We start from the raw sequence: 20,433 nt of genomic DNA, 5'->3' as shown, positions 1-20,433 counted from the left end.
CAGCCACTAACAACTGGGAATCTCGGTCATGTCATTGGCTGCCCACCCCAACACCCATCTCCACTGTCTAATGTTCTTTTCTGGGAGCCACTGAGAAAGTGTTCCTTCAGGTACTTGTGCTGAAGAAAATTCTGGAGATGAAATAGGAAAATGTACGTGTCTCCCAGGTTTCTGACTGCTATGATTACTACCAATATTGTGTAATGCCTTTGGGCAACCAACAACAACACACTAGATGTTGTGAAAAGTTTAAATAGCAGACTCCCTGACCTCTAGCTCATGTCTGAAACTCCACAGCCTGTGCTGGCCTGCCCACTGGAATGGGAAACATAGGAAGATACTTCCTTCTTCCTTACCCAAAGCCTTGGAAACTTGGACAAGCTTTCCTAGCAATCCTGTGTAACCCTGTGCTCAGTCGCTCAGTCGTGTCTGACACCGTGTGACCCTATGGACTGTAGCCCGCCAGGTTCCTCTGTCCATGGGACTCTCCAGGCAAGAATTCTGGAGCGCGTAGCCATTCCCTTCTCCAGGGGATCTTCCCGAGCCAGGGATCGAACCCGGGTCTCCTGTGCTGCAGGTGGATGCTTTACTGCCTGAGCTGCCAAATCAACTGCAGCTGTCTTTGCTCACTTTTTTCCCCTACCTTCTGATTATTCAGGTGTAGGATAAAACAAGGAGCTCACAAGGGAAGACTTTACCCAGAAGGCTCCCGGATGCCTCATAGATTCTGAGAACTGAACCTCAAAAACATTGTGTAAAGCTAATATACAAGTGTCCCTCCGGTAGTGTCTATTTCCCACCAAAAATTATTTACAAGGAATGGGGAACACCCACCACAACCTCAGGAAGGTAGGACTGATTACAACTCAATATCAGAGTCAACTCAATATCAGAAGCAGATACGGTTGGCTTGCGAGAAAGAGTGAGTGACCTACTCATGCTTTACCTTATGAAAGAGAGGAGATTCAATTCTTTGAAAGTAAGGAGAGTTCATTTCTTTGACACTCCTGCTCCTTGACTCAGAGACTAGACTAATCTTAAAACTGACCAGCTAGGGACTTCCCTAGTGGCCCAGTGGTGAAGAATCCACCTGCCAATGCAGGTGCATAGGTTCAAACCCTGGTCTGGGAGGATTCCACATGCAGTGGGGCCACTAAGCCGCCACTGCTGAGTCCTCGCGCCCTAGAGCCCTTGCAATAAGAGAAATCGCTCAATGAGAAGCCCATGCACCGCAACTAGAGAAAGCCCCCGTGCAGCAACAAAGACTCTATGTGGCCAAAAGTAAAATGAATAAATAAATTTTTAAAAAAACTGACCAGTTATCCACCATCACAGAAGTGATATCTTTTGAGGCACCCAGAGTTCAATTTTATTCACAACACACACATCCCACAAAAGCTATCCTATCCTTTTACAGGCTGCAGCTCTCAAGCAACCAATAGGACAGGATGTGGAAGATGGTGGGGCAAGTCCCTGCCGGGGACCCTTTGTATCCCAAAAGTGGAGTGCAGTCGGCATAAAGTTTTGAAAGCCATGGAGGGAGACCAGAAAAGTCTGTTGGAGGCATTTGTTAGAGTTGGGGTTATAGACTCACAAATACATTGCAGATAGAAGAAAATCACTCCTCAGTCAGGCAGGGTCAAACTTCTTGGATGTCACTAAACTGTGGGAATGGAGCTAGGAAGTGGGAAGAATAATCAGCCATCCTTCCAACTGTAGAAGTAAGAAGGATATTCGAGTAGCACCCAAGGGGATAGTTAACAGTTCCAAAGGCAAGCTATATAGTCTGTTAGTTGCCCCATCACTGGGTCTGGATAAATCTTCCTATTCAAAGATGAATACATAAAGAAAAGAGACAGACTGGAAATATACTGCAGGACGAGAAAAGAGAACACCATTCTGAAGACTCAAGAGTATGTCCAGAAGAAACCTTTTCAAAACCTTCAGCCTCAAGAGAAAGAAAAATGCCATTCCTTCTGTAAAATAGGCAGAAGTCCACAATGATCAGACTGAGACAGAAAGAGAGCTAGAAGAGCTACGGGATTATTTTGGAGGGATAAAAATGCAGGAACATATTTCAGTTCTGCACTAGAAGCATCAAAGAGGAAAACTAATCATATGGAATAATACACCAATAGCATAAAAGGTAAATTTGGGTTGGTATTCTAAAATGCAAGGACAAGCAAGTAAATATTTTACAAAAGATAATCATTTAAATGAGGAGGCCAATTTACAAAAATATATCAGTGTTGTTCATGAAGAAACAAGACTTCAGTAGAAGCAGTAATCAAACATAGAATTAAAAGGAACTTCCCTGGTGGTCCAGGGATGAATGGAGAATGGATGGATGATAGGATAGACAGCTGGATGGACCCTTAGTTAATTAGACCCTTTGCTGTTATTCAGTCGCTCAGTCTTGTCCAGCTCTTTGCAACCCCACGGTTGCGGTCTTCCCCGTCCTTCACCATGTCCCGGAGCTTGCTCAAACTCATGTCCATTGAGTCTGTGATGCCCTCCAAGCACCTTGTCCTCTGTTGTCGCCTTCTCCTACTTTGTTCAATTCACATTTCCCCTGGGGATTCTAATTACTCCTGCCTTTAAAGGACTAAAATTTACCCTCCCAACAGACCTTCCTCTGTAGGTCATCCACCTTCTGTACCACAGCTGCAAATTGCCAAACTTCAGGAGTCTTGGATTCCAATCCAGGCTCTGCCTGGGACAGGCTCTGTGCTTTGTCACTTGGCCAAGAAGGTTTGGGTGGGTAAATTAAGCCTCGGTGGCCTAGAAAGAATGATGCTCCTGCCTAAATTCCTATCTCCCCATCAGGGAGCACCCGCCCTAGGAAACAGAAACACCAAGGCAGTGTATTATTTTTTGTGACTCACAGTGCTAAAATGGGAGAGTAAGAATGTATCTTTGATCATACTGTTTCTTTATTCCTGATTTGATTTAGAGCCCAGAAAGCTGACCTGTGGCATAAATGATATATGAGGTCAGACTTGAGTTTGTGGGGAGAAGTGGGACCAGACAGCCGGGTTATATACCAACAATCCCCTAGCAGTCTTGACGTCATCTCTGTCGGCCCTTTCTCCCCCTTGCCCTCCCCAGGGGAAAGAAAGTATAAAATATTTCCTGGCAGTGGGACAGGATGGAGGAAGACTTGGGAATGCAGTCATTTGCACTACTGGCCTAGTAAAAGTAGCTGGGCTTGTAGCTCTCAGAGGATGGTTGTCATGGCAACTCTAGAATCAAGAAGCAGGGTGCCTTTTAGCCACTGCAGCACAAAGTCCATGTTCAGCTTTCCACAAGCTGGTCAAAAAAACATACCCAGCCAGATAGGTACAGAGGCTGATGGCCAGGCACTCACAGACATAGAAAAGTTTAAAAACCACATCGCAAGAGGCAAGTTCCTTCCTACAGTTTTGGATGATCCAGATCACTGAAACCTCGTTTGTCTGCTCCTCACTTTTCTCCGGCACCTGCAGAGTGAGGAAGCTGGAGATACTCCGATGTCAACAGAGAACAGTCTTCCAGGTATCGAGGAGCTGTCCCTAGGCCTTCAAGTGTACATATGTCCCTTCTTGAAACACAGGTCCTGGAAACTGCCCCGGCTGCGGTTCCCTGCTTAGTGTCAGGGTAACACCTTCCTTGTCTTGAAGGGCATGTTAGGAGGACTTGCCACGTGTGGCAGAGCATATTTTGTGACTCCCTTGCCTGTAGTTGTCAGACCTGACCCAGCAGCACTGCCCTTCCACGAGAATCCAGGCCCAGCTTTGGACAGGAAACAAGCAGAGACCTCCTGAGTCCAAGTGATAGCGACACAAAACTCCACAGGGAAGCGGAAAGCTTTCTGAACTTACTTCAGTGGGCAAAACAATACAGAGTACCAGCTGGCAGCTTGACCAGTGTGGAGGCCAGAGCCTCAGCTTCAGGCCAGAGATGTGCAGAAGCTCCGACAAGCCCCCTTTGCTGAGGCTCAGGTCCTAGCAGTCCCTTCAGTGGTATGTTTGAGGGCACAAACCACAGGGTGAGCTGAGAGAGGCAGGATTCTGAAGTTACCCTCCCATAACTTCTTGGCCAAGAGACAAAGCCAAAGAGGCTACGTGACTGGTCTAAAAACATACAGTCTGACCCTGACAGAGCCTGGATTGGAATCCAGGACTCCTGAAAGCTGACTAGATAATAGGGAATGTGGCACTTGCTCAGGGCAAAGGAAACAGCCACAGTGAGGGAGACTAAATTAGATGCTGAAAACTGAGTACAGGAAATATTGGGATCTCATGAGGTTATTTTCAAAGTAATAGAATAATACTAACCACAATTTCCTGTGAACCTACACTGTGCCAGGCACTTTGCTAGAGGCTTCCCACACATTATTTCTCTGTGATCAAGTTATCCCCATTTAACAGATGGAGAAATTGAGGCTGGAAGTGTAGTTACCAAAGAAGAAGGGGAGGGGCAAATTAGGGGTATGGCATAAAGAGATCCAAACTGCTCTGTATCAGATAGGTGAGCAACAAGGACATACTGTACTGCACAAGGAATTATAGCAATTATCTTATAGTAACTTTAAGTGGAGTACAATCTGTAAAAATACTGAATCACTATGCAGTAAATTAATATGATATCCTAAACTAATTGTACTTCAGTTAAGAATAAGCTACCTGCCCAAGACCACATAGATGCCAAGAGGAGATGGAAGGTTCTCCTGAGTCTTCATGCCTTTGAAGCCTGATTCTTGACTCCTTATGACACTGATTTTCATCACAAGGAGAGGCAAGGAGCTAATGTGCTCATTTATCTTAAGTTCCCATATGTTCAGACCCTAAACTAAGACATCTCCCAGAAAAGGTCAGGAAATAAAGTTAAGACAAAGACCATAAGATTATTGGACACAAATCGATTCATGAATTGAAATTAGCCAATTGGGGTTACACAGCAGTGGGGGCAGCAGATACACATTTGGGGTTGGGTTTAGTGTTATACGTGTATGCCTGCTAGGAGGTAAACACCAAGACTGTGTTTGTGTCTTTTTCAAATGTTTAATGCGGAATTCTCCTCGTAGGCTTCCCCAGTGGCTCAGCAGTAAGAGAATCCACCCCCAGTGCAGGAAACATGGGTTTGATACCTGGGTGGGGAAGATCTCCTGGAGGAGGGCATGGCAACCTATTCCAGTATTCTTGCCTAGAGAATTCCATGGCCAGAGGAGCCTGGGGGCTACAGTCCATGGGGTCCCAAAGAGTTGGACATAACTAAAGTGATTAAGCAAAAGCAATTTTCCTCATAGGCAGGCCAACAGAAGGGGGCTTGTTTTTTCTAAAACTTTAGAATCCAAAAGATTTATTAAAGTTGGTCAGACATTGACGCTGCACACCAGGGCTCGTCTGAACACGTGACAGGGCTGGATCCCAGAAGGTCTAATAGTTAGAGAATGTAGGGGACACTCCAGGATTCCTACCAATGGGTGGCGCCACGTTAGTTCACGCCCAGAAATCCCTACCTATTGCCCTCACACCAAATCTTGGCTTGCCCACTGTCTGGAAGAGAAATAATACAGGAGCCTCAGAGCAATAAGGAGATTATTGTTTTCCTTGTGCTGACTGCAAGGCCAAAGATGAAAGCACTAGGTCTGGAGTTGGGAAGACTTCACAGTTCAGTTCCCAGACTTGAACTTAACTCATGCTCTGTGGTATGAAGCATTCATTTTCCTTTTCCCTTCACCATGTTATTGAATTTGATTAAAACGAGGCACATCCAGGACTGCTCCAGAGCAGTTTACATTGTGTTCTAATGGGCATGTGCCAAGCTGTGCATGCCCATGTTCAGTTGCTCAGTCGATTCTGAGACCCTTTGGACTGAAGCCCACCGGGCTCCTCAGTCCATAGGGTTTTTCAGGCAAGAATACTGGAGTGAGTTGCCATTTCCTCTTCCAGGGGCTCTTCCCAACCCAGGGATTGAACTTGCATCTCTTATGTCTCCTGCAATGCAGGCGGATTCTTTACTCACTGAGCCATCAGGGAAGCCTTGAACACGGCAGCCCGGCTAAACCTATATGGCAAAGAGGGGGCATGAAGGGCGCCCAGCAGAACTTGCTCTGTCTCCCCAGTCTCCCCTTTGTTATGCTCAATTCAGGAACTATACATAATTCAGCCACAGTGAGCCAGGCACTGTGCTAGACACTGCAGATGGAGAAAAAATTAAGATAAGGTTCTTGCTGTCCAGACACTTCCATTCTAACAAAAGGGACACAGACAGGCAAACATAATTGCAATGAGGGTGTGAGGCATGTACTGTTGGAAGTGTGTAGAGGGCGTGGAAACAGCACAGAGGAGGACTGGGTACTCAGAGGGTCAAGGAAGACTTTTGGAGATGCTGATATACAAACAAGGTTTTGAAGGATGAATAGGAGTTCAGAAGTGAAAATGGAAAGGATGGCAAAGGGAAGAGCATGTGCAAAGGCCCAGAAGCACAAATAGAAGGACCTCAGGCCCTTAAAATTTGGTTACTCATTCATATATCCCCAGCATAGCTCAGAAGTGCAAATGTGCTCACTCAGTTATGTTCCACTCTTTGCAACCCCATGGACTGCAGGCTCCTCTGTCCGTAGAATTTTTCAGGCAAGAGTACTAGAACTGGTTGCCATTTCCTCTTCCAGGGAATCTTACTGATCCAGGGATCGAACCCATCTCTCTTGCATCTCCTGCATTGGCAGGCAGTTTCTTCATTGGCAGAAGTGCAAAAAGAGCCACCAGCTCTGACAGCTGCTCTCTCCAGCCCCCTGCTTCTACCTCCCAGGGTCTCTGACTGCGCTTGGCTCAGATCTTCTGCTCCTAATTCTGACCTCTAGGCACCTGTCCCCAGTGACCTGTGATGGATATGCTTTCCTGATCTTGATTTTCTAGACTCTTCTGGGCATTCTCGACTCTGTGATGTGCAGCTATGTGAGACAACCCACCACCACCATGCTCTGTGGTGTCCTTAAAGGCAGCCCAGCCCAGCTTCCCCAACAGGGACCAGACACCTACAAGGATCTGCAAGTTGTCTGAGGGAACCAGAGTGAAAAACATAAGTGGGACAGGAAAGTGGCAGGAGATGCTTCTGGAGGAGGGCAGGAGGCCAATCTGATTCCTGCTAAAGAGTCTGGACTTCATCCTGCAGACAGGGCGGTGGGAGCCATTGAAGGGCATGATGCTGAGGGATGGGAAGATTCTGATTTGGCTTCTTGGGGGTGACTGTGGTGGTGACAGGGTGGATATACTGGAGGGAGAGACAAGGAGCGAGGGTTAGGAGCAACTTTTGCAATAACCCCGGCAAGACTTGAGAAAGAGAGAAAGCCAGGCTTCCCTGCCATCATTCACTGCTGGTACCCTCAATCAGGACCTCCCTGGACGCAGAGGCAAGATAGATTCAGGGTCCCTTTAACTCACCCTGGCAGCTCTACAGCCCTCCAGCATGGCTCTAGTTCTTATATTTGGAGATTGCATCCTACTCCATCACCATCAGCACTCTCCTTCTCTTCTTCCTCCCCCTCCTCTTTCTTCTCCTTCCTTTCATCCTCACTCACTCACTCTCTCTCTCTCTCCTGCCCACACTCTGCTCCTGGAGCAACACAGTTTCCTCCTGCCTCTAGCTCAAGCCTCTCTGATGGGAAAAATTGGAAAAATAAAACAGAAAAGCAAGCCTGAACTTTTTTTTTTTTTTTAAATGAACTGAAGAACAGTCAGCAGGGCTCTGGTGAGAAGCAGGTGTGACCCACAAGAGTACTGCCCCGGCCACTTTAAAACAGAAGCCCCTGTGATAAGGAGGATCCACAATGCTTTGGTCTTCCCCAAGTCTGGAAACCCTGGGGGTGCTCCACAAATATCTAAAACAATTTTCATCACAGAGACCATCACCTTGGAGCTTGGAGGAGGAACTCACAGCCCTTCTCCAACAATCCTGCCCGCAGACAGTAGGAAATAGAGACCAACTGAGCAATGCCCTTGGGCCTCCATGTTCTGGCTTCCCTGTGACCATCTGCCACCTTAAACTCACCCAGAACTATCTTCAGTGACTTTTCCCAGGTCACAGCAACCTGTTTACAGACATCTAGAATTCCCAGGCACTTTTAGGACAAGGGACTCAGGATGTGTCCAAGTGGGCAGCAAAGTCTTGTCTAAGAGAAGCTGTTCCTCCAAATCTATTTCTGCCCATGTAAACATTTGCCAAGGAAACAAGGCATGTGGGCATGCGCTGGCCCCACAGGCCCTCGGGTTGCTGCAAAAGGCAAATGGAAAGTCACATGTCATAACAGTGGAAAGTACATACGCAACTATTCTTAGCCCTGGAATGTATACACGGTCTCTCTGCCCAGCAGTTCTTTCACAAAGCTCTAGAAAACTGTGAAAGCGCCTTCAGCATAAACAAATCCAGAATTCTCCCAGGACAAATTATTTGCCAGCTTAAGGAAAGGCCTGGTTTTATGGTTTCACTTGGAGCCAGAGGTGGAAAGTCTCCGGAGGGACCAGCCGCGGCAGGTATCGATGGTTTTCACTGCAGGAAAACGAGGTAAATAGCTCTAATGTTTAATTCTTCTGCAGGTGAACGGGTGGCCAGATGTCATCCAATAAACCCTGCCCAGGGTACCGTCGGTCTCTGCTTTCTATTTATCTCATTTTAAAAACAAAAGCCACAAGACTCCGTGAGGTCATGTTTAAAAATAAAAACAAAACATTGCAAAGATCCATTTCCATCCCTCATTTCTGTCTCGATCCCAGAGGCCACGCCCCCAGCATGACATCCGTGGGGAATGACTAACACCCGGAAAGATGTTTGGATGAGTTTACTAAGTAAGAGATATGCTGAGAATCCGGAGAAAAGTTCACAAACTTATGCTTCAAATGCACAGACTGTCATTTTGCTTCAAGCTAACGTTTTAGCCCCTGTAACCACTTACCACCTTCAACTCTCCCAACTTACCCAACCACCTTCTCTCTCTCTCTTTTAAATTTTTTCTTTTCTTTTCTTTTTTCAGATTGTCTGCAGATGCTATTTCTCTGTTACCTCTGAGAATAATCATAACCAAATAGAGAGATTTTCGCTGAGGCCCGTACATTAGGTGGTCCCATTTTCCAGTCTTCACTAAGGAGTATTCTTGGTGGTACCCACAAAGAACTTAGTGAATGGACAGATAGATGTGCTCTAAGTCTCAGAGCCGCCACAGCTTAACCCTCCAGGACGACATCCTTCTTGGGACTTCTCCCCGTCTTTACAGGATGGACATGGAGTCATCAGAGGGACTCCTCTTCAAAGACCATGACTTCTCCTCTGACTTGCTGAGGCAGCTCAACGACTTGAGGCAAAATCGGATCCTGACCGACGTGAGCATCTGTGCCGGGGCCCGGGAGGTCCCCTGCCACCGCAACGTGCTGGCCTCCAGCAGTCCCTACTTCAGGGCCATGTTCTGCAGCAACTTCCGGGAGAGCCGAGAGGCCAAGGTCCAGCTGAAAGGCATCGATGCCTCAACTCTGGAGCAAATCGTCCTGTATGTGTACACGGGCGAGGCGCACATCACTGTGGAAAGTGTCCTGCCCCTGATGGAGGCCGCATCCATGCTGCAGTACCCCAAGCTGCTCGAGGCCTGCTCCTCCTTCCTCCAGAGCCAGTTGAGTCCCAGCAACTGCCTGGGCATGACTAGACTCTCTGAAATCTTCAGCTGTGAGACCCTCCGGAAGAAAGCCAGGGAGGTGGCCCTGACGTATTTCCCAGAGGTGGCCGCGTCGGCTGACCTGAAGGAGCTCTGTGCCTTGGAACTGAGAGACTACCTGGGGGATGATGGGCTGTGTGGGGAGGAGGAGAAGGTGTTCGAGGCCCTCATGGTTTGGATCAAGCATGACCTCCAGACCCGGAAGCGATACGTGCAGGAACTGTTCAAGCAGGTCAGGCTGCAGTACGTCCACCCGGCCTTCTTCCACCACTTCATCGCCAACGACGCCCTCCTCCAGTCCTCGCCCCCCTGCCAGACCATCCTGGAGACCGCCAAGAGGCAGGTGTTTTCTCTGTACAGCACCGCTAGTTCCGCGGGCCTCCAACCTCTGTGGCATGTACCGCCAAGAAACTCTTACCAAGACTTCCTCATCCTCTTGGGTGGAAGGAAGGACAACCAGCAGACCACCAGGGACGTCCTGCTGTACGACGGACAGACTGGCCGGTGGCAGAGCCTTGCCAAACTCCCGGCCCGCCTGTACAAGGCCTCAGCCGTCTCCTTGCACCGCGGCATCTACGTGCTGGGGGGCATGGCTGTGGGGAAGAGTGTGCCCAGTGCCAAGGTCTACGTCTTCTCCCTGAAACTCAATCAGTGGAGGCCAGGGCAGCCCATGCTGGCGGCCCGCTACTCCCACAGAAGCGCTGCCCACAAGAACTTCATCTTCTCCATTGGGGGGATTGGCGAGGGGCACAAGGTCATGGGCTCCATGGAGAGATATGACAGTGTCGGCAACGTCTGGGAGACGATGGCCAGCATGCCAGTGGGGGTCCTCCACCCTGCGGTTGCTGTGAAAGACCAGAGACTCTACCTTTTTGGGGGAGAAGACATCATGCAGAATCCTGTGCGCCTTATCCAGGTAAACAGTACTTCCCACCATACAAGTGCACACACACACACACACATGTATGCATACATGTATCCAGGTAAATGGTCCTTCCCACCATGCCTGCACACACCTACACACACACACACATATACATGTATGCATGTATGTATCCAGGTAAATGGTCCTTCCTGCCATACCTGCACACACACGTGCACACACACACACATATACATGTATGTATTCATGCATGTATCCAGGTAAATGGTTCTTCCCACTATGTCTACACACACCTACAAACAAGCACATGCAGGCACACACGTATGTACAAATGCATACATGACACATATGCTCACACACGTGTGTGCACTGCATGCACATACATGTATACATACACAAATACATGAATACACATATATACACATACCTATGCACATATATGCATATAGTACAGGCTTGTTAGTTGCAAGGGAAGGATAAAGGAGGAAGGGAGGGAGGAAGGAAGGAAGTTTAATTTCAGCAAGATCTTATCCATTTATGAATTCTTTTGTGTAAGGTCAATACATACAAAGGTACATCAGATACCTCTAAAGGATCTAGCTGCTACTGCTACTGCTGCTAAGTCACTTCGGTCGTGTCCGACTCTGTGTGACCCCATAGACGGCAGCCCACTAGGCTCCCCCGTCCCTGGGATTCTCCAAGCAAGAACACTGGAGTGGGCTGCCATTTCCTTCTCCAATGTATGAAAGTGAAAAGTGAAAGTGAAGTTGCTCAGTCGTGTCCGACTCTTGGCGACCTCATGGACTACAGCCTACCAGGCTCCTCTGTCCATGGGATTTTCCAGGCAAGAGTACCGGAGTGGGGTGCCATTGCCTTCTCCAAAGGATCTAGCTAGAATACATCAAATGTCGGATAGTGAAGTTCTACAGGAATTCCCATGTGGCTTGGTGATAAAGAATCTGCCTGCCAAGAAGGAGACATGAGTTCAATCCCTGGGTCAGAAAGATCCCCTGGAGTAGGAAGTGGCAACCCACTCCAGTATTTTTGCCTGGAGAATTCCATGGACTGAGAAGCCTGGTGGGCTACAGTCCACGGGGTCAAAGAGTTGAACACGACTGAGCAACCGAACAACAACAGAATAGAAACATTGCAGATGCTTCTAACCCAAATCAGTAAGGCCTTAAAAGAAGATTCCCAAGCCCTGGTCCATAGTCTGTTACCAAAAGACCAGGAGCCAGACCTCAGATCTGCTGAATCAAAATCTGAATCTCCACGTGTGGGATCCTGACATTCACTGTTATTAAAGTTTACAGGAGATTCTAAGGCACAGCCAGGTTATGGAACCCCTGCCTTAAATGATAGGTAGATGCCAATTTCACTTACAAGTTCCCTGAGAAGTGTGATTAATAAAGATCAAAATGTCAGAATATTGGGTGTTTTCCAACTTTATGCACATTCTAATCTCTGTAGTTCACCTTTAATAAAAAGCCTCTCTTTATTTTTTTACTTTTTGGTCACGCATGTGGCATGTGGGATCTTGGTTCCCCAACTGGGAATCGAACCCAAGCCCCCTGCATTGGAAGCACAGAGTCCCAACCACTGGACCATCAGGGAAGTCCCTCTCCTAAAGATGATCAAGGAGGCCCCTGAGATCGGCTCTGTTCACTTAGAGGAATTACACTGGGTGCCCTGGGGATACGGACAGGAGCTGTAAATCCCACTTACTCTCCAGGAGCTTAGGAGAGAACTGAGATTCAAATGCTGAATGGAGGGGTGCTCTAAAGGAGAAGGCAATGGCAACCCACTCCAGTACTCTTGCCTGGAAAATCCCATGGACAGAGGAGCCTGGTAGGCTGCTGTCCACGGGGTCACACAGAGTCGGACACGACTGAAGCGACTTAGCAGCAGTAGCAGCAGCAGCTAAGGGGTCCCCTAAACCAGTCTGGAGGGAATCTAGGAGGGTGTGAGGATGCAGAGGCCTTTGGTGAGAACTCTGAGGTTGGTTTAAGTGGACTTTAGCAGCGAGGCAAGAGAAGAGAGAAGGAGGCGAGGATGGAGGGTAAAAGGGGAAGAGGACACATGGTGGACACAGGACTCACGTGGACTGAGATGGGCAGGCAGCTTCTCTGAGCAGATGAAGTCTGCCATCAGGAGGAGGAGTCAGACTCTTCTCCTGAGGGAGGGGTGGTGCTCCTGGGTAAGGGGAAAGCTGGCAGAAGACCCTAAAGCAGAAAGGTGTGCAGCACATCCCCTGGAGGAACCAAAAGCTTGACAAGATGGTTGTAACACAGAGGAAGGGGCAGAAAGGCTGTGCACCAAGGCGGAGCTGGGGGTGGTCAGTCCCCCTGTAATCTCCATCAGCCCCCTTCCCAGGTCATACTGAGCAACTCCCTCTACCCAGATTGCTGCCCCAGAGCCCTTCCTACAGAAATTCTAGAACATTCTGGGGGATGAGTGTTTATATTGATGAGGCTGGTCTGGCTTTCCAGGCCTTGTCAAGGAACTGGGGTTCAATCCTGAGAGTAGCAGGGCAGGTGAAGCAGCTGAATTCGCATTTTTAGAATTTCCTTTGGATGCTTCATGGGTTTCCCTTGTGGCTCAGCTGGTAAAGAATCCGCCTGTAATGCAGGAGACCTGGGTTTGATCCCTGGGTTGGGAAGATCCCCTGGAGAAGGGAAAGGCTACCAACTCCAGTATTCTGGCCTGGAGAATTCCATGGACTGTATAGTCCATGGGGTTGCAAAGAGCCGGGCACGACTGAGAGACTTTCACTTCACTTGGATGCTTCATGGAGAAGGAACTGGAGGAGGCCTGAGAAGACAAAGGAAGGAGAACTGGCAGACCTTTCTAGAGGTCCAGGCAAGGTCCAGGATGATGGCAGCTTGGACTAAGTTGGTGCCAGTGACGACACAGAAAAGTGATCATTTCTATTCAATCCTTTCCTTGTTTTTCTCTTCCCATCACTTCTCCAGCCCATATTTCCCACTCCTCCCTGACCATCTAGGCAGACTCTAAGCCTGTTCCAGATTTCACTTGTGTACTTGAGCCAAGAGACATGTTCTGTGCCCCTCCAAACTCTGGCCACACCACTCAGATTTATAATAAAGTGCTTCTGTGAACAGCTAGAGCCCCTCCTATTAAAAAAAAAAAACAAAACTATTTTTCAAAATTAAGTCAACAAATATGTTGATGATGTTCACATTACAAAATTGTTATCAATTATTAAGAATAAATGCAAAGCTCAAAAGACTTTATAAGCTACTTCATCCAGAAATGCACAAGACAATCAAACAAGAATCTTAAAAAGCTGAAAACCAAAACCCAAAACGCTAACATGTGAGTGATCCTTTCACCCTGCAGTCCAGAGAAGGGGAAAATGGGAAAAGTATCAGTTTGGAAGCTCTTCTTATTTACTTAGAATTTAGCTTTGTCATGGAAATTGTACTCATTCAGATATATAGTTCAGGATGAATGCTTGGGTTACTTGAAGGGGAAGGTTGGGTTTTCAGATACAGGGACAAAGACTTCATCAGATAGTTTACCTGCATGCAAGCATTCTTTTAAAGGACTAAACTGCCCTGGCGGGGGCTGGGGCAAGGAGCGGGGGGCGGGGCCAGGGGCGGGGAGTGGGGGCGGGGCCGGGGCGGGGAGTGGGGGGGTTGCTGTGCAAATTGTGTATGCAGATGAACCTTTCTAACTGGCCTTCTTTCCGCTTCTACTGCTGGAGGGCATTAGGCAAACCCTCTACCGGAACAAAGTATCACTTCCTCCAGGGTCACAAACCATCCTCTGTTGTCCTTGCCTCAGCCTCTCTGAGGGTATCATGAGAATTGTGAGCAAATGTTTAATCTATTTGTGAAACCATCTTCAAAACTGATAAAGAGCAAGCCAGGAGGCAGTTACTCAAGTAAAATGCAATCAGTGTTTGCTTTCCTCCAAGGATCTCATTTTTCAGTGTCACCTGCAAATTTGCAGATGGTTTAAAACACAGGGCTTGCCGGCCATTGTGGTTGAACCTGTCTCTAGCTGTGGCCTCTTCTTTGCTTCACCAACTTTGAGAACTGACAGAGACTTCAAGAGAGCTTCAGTCTTGAAAGCCTCCATCAAGAAGAGCCACACAGGAGAAAAAGGAACCCTCCTGCACTGTTGGGGCAGCCACTACGGAGAACAGTATGGCGGTGGCAGCGGCGGCGGTGGTTTCGTTGCCAAGTCAAGTCCAAGTCTTGCGACCCCGTGGGTTGCCATTTGCTTCTCCATGGGATCTTTCTGACCCAGAGATCAAACGCATATCTCCTGCACTGCAGGCAGATTCTTTACTGATGTGCCACCAAGGATTCCCATGGAGAACAGTATGGAAGTTCCCTAAAAAACGGAAATAGTGTCATCATACAATCCTGCAATCCCACTTGTGGATATATATCTGGAGAAAATCATAATTCAGAAAGATACATGACTCCAGTACTCATTGTAGCACTATTTGCAATAGTCAAGACATGGAAGCAACCCAAATGTTCATCAACAAATGAATAAACATGTGGTACATATATACAATGCAATATTACTCAGCCATAAAAAAGAATGGAGTAATGCCATTTGTGTAGCATGGATGGACCTAGAGGTTATCATACTAAGTGAAGTAAGTCAGACGGAGAAAAACAATCATATAATATCACTTATATGGGGAATCTTTTACAAAAAGAGAGAGATACAAACGAACATATTTACAATACAAAAACATAGAAAACAAACTTACGGTTACCAAAGGAGAAAGCTGGGGTGGCAGGCAAATAAATTAGGAGATTGGGATTAACATATATACACTGCTGCTGCTAAGTCACTTCAGTCGTGTCTGACTCTGTGTGACCCCATAGACGGCAGCCCACCAGGCTCCCCCGTCCCTGGGATTCTCCAGGCAAGAACACTGGAGTGGGTTGCCATTTCCTTCTCCAATGCATGAAAGTGAAAAGTAAAGTGAAGTTGTTCAGTCGTGTCCGACTCTTAGCGACCCCATGGACTATAGCCCACCAGGCTCCTCCATCCATGGGATTTTCCAGGCAAGAGTACCAACAATACCTGAAACAATATTGTAAATCATCTATACTTAGATTTTTAAAAACCTACAAAAAGGACTTCTCTGGTGGTCCAGTGACTCTGAGCTTCCACTGCAGGGGGCATGTGTTCAAGCCATGGTTGAGGGACTAAGATCCAGTATGCTTTGCATGGTGTGGCCAAAAATACAAACAATTACCAAATATCTTTAAACACTAAGGATTCTTTACCAGCTGAGCTACCAGGGAAGCTCGACTAAGCACCAGATATCTTTAAACACTACTAATACTGTAATAAATGCAAATTAGAATAATACACGATTTTTAAAAATCTTTTAAAAAGAAAAGAAAAGCCATGCTTCCATGGCCCCAAGCAGAGCCATGAGTGTGGTGAATAAAAGCATGGACTCTGGGCTCTTCCACTCAGTCTAGCTGTGTGACCTTGAGCATGTTACTTAACCTCTCTCAGCCTCAATAGTCTAATCTGAAAAATGGAGGGAAGTAGTGGTATCCACGTCATAGGATGGTTGTGAAAATCAATTTACTAAAATGATAAAATATAAGGCCTTTAATATTAAAAAACAGAGACATTACTTTGCCAACAAAGGTCCGTCTACTCAAGGCTATGGTTTTTCCAGTAGTCATGTATGGATGTGAGAGTTGGACCATAAAGAAAGCTGAGCACCGAAGAATTGATGCTTTTGAACTGTGGTGTTGGAGAAGACTCTTGAGAGTCCCTTGGACTGCAAGGAGATTAAACCAGTCCATCCTAAAGGAAATCAGTCATGAATATTCTTTGGAAGGACTGATGTTGAAGCTGAAACTCCAATACTTTGGCCACCTGATGCGAAGAACAGACTCATTTGAAAAGACCCTGATGCTGGAAAAGATTGAGGGTAGGAGGAGAAGGAGAAGGAGATGGTTGGATGGCATCACTGACTCGATGGATATGAGTTTGGGTAAAATCCAGCAGTAGGTGATGGACAGGGAGGCCTGGCATGCTGCAATCCAGGGGATTGCAAAGAGTCAGACAAGACTGAGCAACTGAACTGAACCGAATATGGCGGCAATTATAATTCACACAGAAAGAATTTTCCGTGAAGAATATTGGAAAGTTTTTGTTCCTGCTTTTCTTACATGAAGTCCATCCCGTATCTCTCATGAACTAACTTACATTTGATATTTAAACTTTAAACTGAGGGATTTAATAGGAGCACATGTCTGGGAAGGCTTCCCCAGTGGCTCAGCAGTAAAGAGTCCACCTGTGATGCAGAAGACTGAGGAGACATGGGCTTGATCCCTGGGTTGGGAAAACCCCCTGGAGGAGGAAGTGGCAACCCATTCCAGTATTCTTGCCTGGAGAATCCCATGGACAGAGGAGCCTGGCGGGCTACAGACCACAGGGTCGCAAAGAGTCAGACACAACTGAAGTGACCGAGCACACACACACACGTCTGAGAATCGTGATTTGCTGCTCTATTTCAGACCAAGGCCAAGAAATCCTGCCCCCATCTCTTTCCTCTTTCTTCCTTGTCTCATGCTTCCTTTTTTTTCTCTCTCTATAATTCTAACGACTTTCAGGCATGACCTGTTCAAAAGCCTTCCCCGTTTAGACCCAAATTTATTCTTGGCCCTAAGACCCTCTCAGATAGACTGGAACATGTTGAAATCTAAACATGAGCCAGAAATAAAAATGATTCAAAGATCATTGGTTTTATGCAAGTCCAAGTTGCTCCATTTCTCATTGAAAAGAAAGAAATGTTGCAAGCAAGGTAAGCAAACACATACTATCAACTCAAATGCATAACTCTCAGTCCATTCCACAGAAGCACAGCCAGTGATCTCATGGACCACATAAGGACCAATTTCTGATAACAGTTTCTTCATTCTGTTATATATTTTGTTTATTGATGGTAAGATACCTATATTTTCAGAACTGGAGAAAAAATGCAAAGAAAGAGAAATCACTGCTCTTCTACCCTCTTAACTACTACTTCTACTTCTTAAAAAAATATATCACTTTAAAATGCAGTGCCGTGATTTTATTTCTCCCTCAGGTTTATCACATTTCCAGAAACACATGGTTCAAAATGGAGACGAGAATGATCAAGAATGTGTGTGCCCCTGCCGTGGTGCTTGGGGAGAGGATTGTCATCGTGGGAGGTAAGTGTGAATGGAGGATCATGAGGCCAGACTTGAACCTGGCATCTTTCCTGGATAAAAGGGTCGCTGATAGACAGGTGTTGTCCTATAAGACAGCCTTTTTAAAAGCACATAACTGAACCACTTTGCTGTACACCTGGAAGTAACACAACATTGTAAGTCAACTATACCCCCGAATATAAAATAAAAATTAGATTTAAAAAATAAGGAAATAAAATAAAAGCACTCCTCCAGCTAGGGGAGTGTGGATGACTTGACAAAGCTATTTTCTCATCCAGAAGTCTCTCCCTGTCTTTATCCGTAAAAAAGGAATGAAATAATGTAATACCTATTTCACAGAGTTGTGATCATAAAATGTGCTCACCTGTCTAAACCACTTAGCACTATCCCAGATCCAGGGCAAAAACTAAAAAAAAAAAAAATGCTATTGTAGATAAGACTAGCTGCTAAGGCATAATTTCTCTGCAATTGCAGGATGTTGCAGTTAAGAGGGCTGGTTGGGGTCGGGGGGACAGATAGACCTGGGTTCAAACCCTGACTCTACCACTAATTGTCTGTATGCTCTTAGACATGTTTTTAATCTCTTTCTGCTTATGTTTGCTGATCTGTAAAATGGAGGTCCTAAAAGTACCCACTAGATAAGCCTGTTGTGGGGACCCATTTTCTGAGTTCCCAAAGCTCCTTCTTAGAATTGTTAAGGCTCTTGAATGAGCATATGTGAAAGATGAAAAAGCTAATGAAGCTGAGAGGCCCCTAGAATCTCTGTTCTCAATTTAAGAATGACATGTGTGCTGCCTTCACTCTGAGTTAAGATGCAGAGACTTGGGACTTTCCTGGCAGCCAGTGGTTAAGACCCCACACTTTCACTGCAGAGGGCACAAGCTCAATCCCTGGTTGGGGAACTAAGATCTCACATACCACGCAGCATGACTAAAAATAAAATTTAAAAAAAAAAAGATGCAGAGACTCAAGTCAGATAGATCCAAGTCCAGACCCCAGCTTAATGAAATATTCCACGCTTTAGTTCAAAGTACAGCCTCAGTGTTAGGTGATGGCGGAGATTAGACAGATCCCTGGACCACCCACCTCCAGTCCCAACTAAGCATCGCTGACCTTCTCGATATGCCATTTGGTTTTCAGGTTACACGAGGAGGATCCTTGCTTATGACCCTCAGTCCAACAAATTCGTCAAATGCGCGGACATGAAAGACCGGAGGATGCACCATGGGGCCACGGTGATGGGAAACAAGCTCTATGTGACGGGCGGGCGGCGGCTGACTACGGACTGTAGCATCGAGGACTCGGCCTCCTTTGACTGCTACGACCCCGAGACGGACACGTGGACGTCCCAGGGCCAGCTGCCTCACAAGCTCTTTGACCACGCCTGCCTCACCCTCCAGTGCATCCCCCACCACTCCACCCTCCCCTGAATTCCGTGAGAAACTGAGAAGTCATCTGTCCTAGTCAAGATGCTCTGGTTGCAAGAGCCAGAGCCCAGTTCCAGAAAGCTTAACCCTAGAAGGGTGCAGGGGGAGCTGACAGGAGGGTAAGTTCCAGAGCCTGGAGGCCTGGGACCAAGCACAATGCTGGCAGAACTCCGTCTTTCGCTCTATCTCTGTCTCTGTGTTTATTCTCGCGCTCTCTCTCTCTCTGTCTCTCTCTGCCTCCCTCCTTCTCTACCTCATCTGTAGGCTTCTTTATACACACAGTGTGGAAACAATAGCAATTGATAAATCCAGACCCACACTCTCTAGCTTCAGAAAAGAACTTTACCATTATCCATATAATAACTGCTCCCCCAGAACGATGATGATTGGCCCTTTTTGAATTCCAAGCCTCCCTCTTGAGCCAATCGCCATTTCCAGTGACTATGTTACCATAGTTGGCTTGTCCTGGATTGTGTCTCTACAGGCCAAGGTGGGCTTAACAGTTGCTGCTGACAACCTATCTAAACTGCACATAATGGATAGAAGTAGTTTTCCCAGTGCAAGAAATAAACGCTGAGCTCACAAGACCACATCTTTCCACAACATCCTGGAAATTCAGAATGAGAGGGCAAAGACACCCAGCAGGATGCCTGGAAGTAGGACTTCCAGGGGGCATCAGGAACAACAGGCCTTGACTGTGTTTCTCTGTGGGCTTCCCAGGTGGTTCAGAGGTAAAGCATCCACCTGCCAATGTAGGACACGTGGGTTCAATCCCTGGGTGGGGAAGATCCCCTGGAGGAGAAAATGGCAACCCGCTCCAGTATTCTTGCCTGGAGAATCCCATGGACAGAGGAGCCTGGCGTGCTATAGTCCATGGGGTCACAAAGAGTCAGACACAACTGAAGTGACTAAGCAAATCCACACGCTATTTCTCTGCATTCTAGGATGTAGTGCATCGGAATGCCAGCAGAGTATATGAAACTTGGTATCTAGTATTTGCTAAATTACCTGCACCACCGCACACAAAAATAAATAAAGTGTGTTTCTGCTGCCAAGTGATGTTTTTCTCTGGCCTCTGGGGAGCTATAAACCTGCAGAATTTATCAAAATTTTCATTTTGATAAATGTTATAAGAATTGCTGTCCTAAGGAAAGCCAACAAATTCCTTCAGAGTTTACCGCAATTGTGGCCCTTCCAACGCCAGGGCTGGCCATTTCCCTATGGCCC

General features: G+C 46.9%; 1 protein-coding gene and 1 non-coding gene across 2 annotated transcripts; one reads left to right on the top strand and one right to left on the bottom strand.

Annotated features, from left to right (window-relative positions):
- KLHL38 (kelch like family member 38) lies at positions 8,207–20,261 on the top strand. The gene is made up of 4 exons (XM_005688864.3): positions 8,207–8,547; positions 9,014–10,601; positions 17,674–17,779; positions 18,920–20,261. The coding sequence occupies exons 2-4, from the start codon at positions 9,174–9,176 to the stop codon at positions 19,207–19,209; spliced, it is 1,824 nt and encodes a 607-aa protein (XP_005688921.2). The 5' UTR covers positions 8,207–8,547; positions 9,014–9,173; the 3' UTR covers positions 19,210–20,261.
- Positions 12,110–12,182, bottom strand: TRNAG-UCC. The gene has a single exon. It is a non-coding gene; the product is annotated as a tRNA-Gly (tRNA).

This window comes from Capra hircus, chromosome 14, assembly GCF_001704415.2.
Source record: "Capra hircus breed San Clemente chromosome 14, ASM170441v1, whole genome shotgun sequence".
NCBI lineage: Eukaryota > Metazoa > Chordata > Mammalia > Artiodactyla > Bovidae > Capra > Capra hircus.
This window is presented reverse-complemented; position numbering and strand designations above follow the sequence as displayed.